The sequence below is a fragment of the Penaeus vannamei genome, chromosome 18, assembly GCF_042767895.1.
Source record: "Penaeus vannamei isolate JL-2024 chromosome 18, ASM4276789v1, whole genome shotgun sequence".
Lineage (NCBI taxonomy): Eukaryota > Metazoa > Arthropoda > Malacostraca > Decapoda > Penaeidae > Penaeus > Penaeus vannamei.
This window is the reverse complement of record NC_091566.1, coordinates 5990748-5993247: the sequence shown is the minus strand read 5'-3', so window position 1 is coordinate 5993247 and position 2500 is coordinate 5990748. Positions and strand designations below refer to the sequence as shown.

Here is a 2500-nt window from a genome sequence, read left to right as displayed (position 1 = left end):
GTACGACGGAGGCTCCATGAAGGCGCCGCTGCTAGCCAAGCTCTGCGGCACCGCCACCGTTCCTAACATCACTTCGAGTGGACCCGAAGTGCTGGTGGTGTTCCAGACGGCCACGTCTGGCAGGATGAACCATCTTCCCAACCTCGTCACTGGCTTTGAGCTGGAGGCTCATGTGCTCTACATTAATCAGGAAGCTTCTAATATAAATGGCTTACAGTGTAAACAAACCATCAAAAGCTTTGGGGGAACCAATGGCATCGTTGCAAGTCCTGTGTTCGCCGTTCCGCCAAACGCCTCCTGCTCATATCAGTTCGAAGGGAGAAGAGGGGAGGTGGTGTGGATATACTTCACGAAGTATCACAAAGCCAGGAAGAAGCAGGGCATGATGGGGCATCATCCCTGCAGGAACCGCCTCGCCATTTTCGACGGAAAGCCATTCACCGGCACGCCACCAGATGCCTCGGAATTAATGGCAAATTACTGCGACGAGCAGCTGCCACCGATATGCGTGCGGTCGAGGCAGAAAGGAACGGTGAGCCAGCCGTGCACGCTGAAGGAGAGCTTCCTTTCGACGGGCACCAATCTCGCTGTCACGCAAGACTTCACAGACGGGACAAGTCTACTGCCTCTGGACTACTCGATCTACTACGAGTTCGTAACAGTCTCTTTGGAGGGGATAGAACCTGGCACTGATTGTGACATCGAGTTCAGCAGTTCTCGAGCCCGATCGGGGCACTTCAACTCGCCGAAGAATGTGTTCTTATACGGCCGCGGAGGGAAATCCTCTCTGTCCTGCAAATACACTTTTAAAACCGAAAAGGGGGAGGCGATAAAGTTGAGACTCACAAGCGTAGGTTTCCGGGGCAATATGTGTAAAACGGTCTACAATTTCCAGACCAATCTCTACGACTGCATTGCGCGACTGCCCGGTTCGGCGACGCTGGAGGTCTGGGAGGAGCCGTGGAGGCAGACGCGCCTTCCTCTCGGCTGCGTGTGCGACGGCGGCCTCGCACCCGCCTCGTTCGTGAGCCACACGCGGCTCCTCCAGCTGGATTTCACCATCAAGGAGATGAGCTGGAGCCAGGACTTCAACGACTTCTACTTCGATGCTGAGTACGAGTTCATCAAAACCAAGGGCTGCGACGAACAGAAGATCTTGAACGGTTCGACAGGTTCGATTTTGATCGGGGACAAGAAAGAGCTAGAAGACAGTGGGGAAGAAGGCAGCAATGAAAAGTGTAACGATTATCCCTGGAGAATAAATGCAAGGGACAACAGCCATCTTTACCTGAACATTCCGGGTTACCACGCGTCCAGCCAGCGCTGCTCCACGAGGAACAGAGTAGTTGTCTTCGGAAGCCACACGGCGCGGCCGCTGCGATCTGCCTGTCCCGAGCCCAACGTGGCCGACAGCGTGGATATTTTTTCCTCGGGCTGGACCACGCAGCTGGATATGCTGGAGCCCCTTCCGGAGAGCTTGATTGTGCGCTACCTTGGCCGAGAGCCCGGCGTCTACAAGCTCACCTGGCTGGAGGTGCGGCGGGAGCCCCGTCCCTCGGCGCTGGAATCCCTGAAGGGCGGCGCGGGCCGGCGGCACATCACCGGCGCCACGTGCGGCCACCAGTGCCCCGAGTTGGACGCGTGCATCAGCCCCGAGCTTTGGTGCGACGGCGTGAAGCACTGCCCCTCCGGCGCCGACGAGCTCCGCTCCACCTGCCTCTACTTCACCATCCCGTGGCTGTACCTGATTCTGGGCGCCGTCGGCGTCCTGCTGGCGCTGCTGGTGTTCGCCTCCGCCCTGGTGGCCGTCCGGGTGTACCAGCGCGGGAAGGTCAAGAGGAAGAAGAAGAAGGAGGCGCAGAGGCTCATGACGCGGGAGGTCATTCTCCCCATGAACTTCCACAAGGAAAACATTTACTGATATCGGGATGTCGGTCTCACCCGCCGGCATCAGGAAACGACCCTCCCTCAGCTCCTCTCCTCCTGAGTGTCTGCTCCTTTATTACCCGCCTTGTCCTGGATCTTTTTTATATACATTTTTTTAGCTGCTTGACGAGACACTCGGAAAAAAAATCCAGGTTTTACTATCTACTCTGTAAATATTTGCATTTTTGTCTACGGGCGAAATCTATCAGCTAGATGAAGACTTTGATGACCTCATGTAGTGTTTTATAACCATATGTGCGTCTTATTTCTACCCGGCAGGAGTCGCCATGCCTTACATAGAGAGGTCCGCCTTCTCTTTGCTGACGACATAATGTTCATCGGTCTGACAACCCCACCACGCCCCCTCGACGAAGCTCCTGGCTGCCATCGTTATTTGGGTGACATTTGACCTTATTGTCAACTAAGACCTCCGTTTTCCCCAAGCCCATTTTCCTATAGAAACTCTGTTCCTTGCGGACTGACGAAGTTGAGAACTGTATTCATATAAGAATGAAAAATCGAAAGACAAAAGTGGTAAAAAATGATTTAAAAAATCGATGATAACAATAAAACA

At 54.4% G+C, this 2500-nt stretch overlaps 1 protein-coding gene across 2 annotated transcripts in view; it reads left to right on the top strand.

Moving 5' to 3' along the window:
• Window positions 1–2500, top strand: part of LOC113818007 (uncharacterized) — a 146877-nt gene that overhangs the window by 143696 nt on the left and 681 nt on the right. For both annotated transcript variants that reach the window (XM_070132780.1, XM_070132781.1), the window contains one exon: window positions 1–2500. This exon is cut by the window's left edge and continues 360 nt beyond it; it is cut by the window's right edge. In XM_070132780.1, coding sequence (XP_069988881.1) covers window positions 1–1921 — 1921 coding nt within the window. In that variant the 3' untranslated portion in view covers window positions 1922–2500.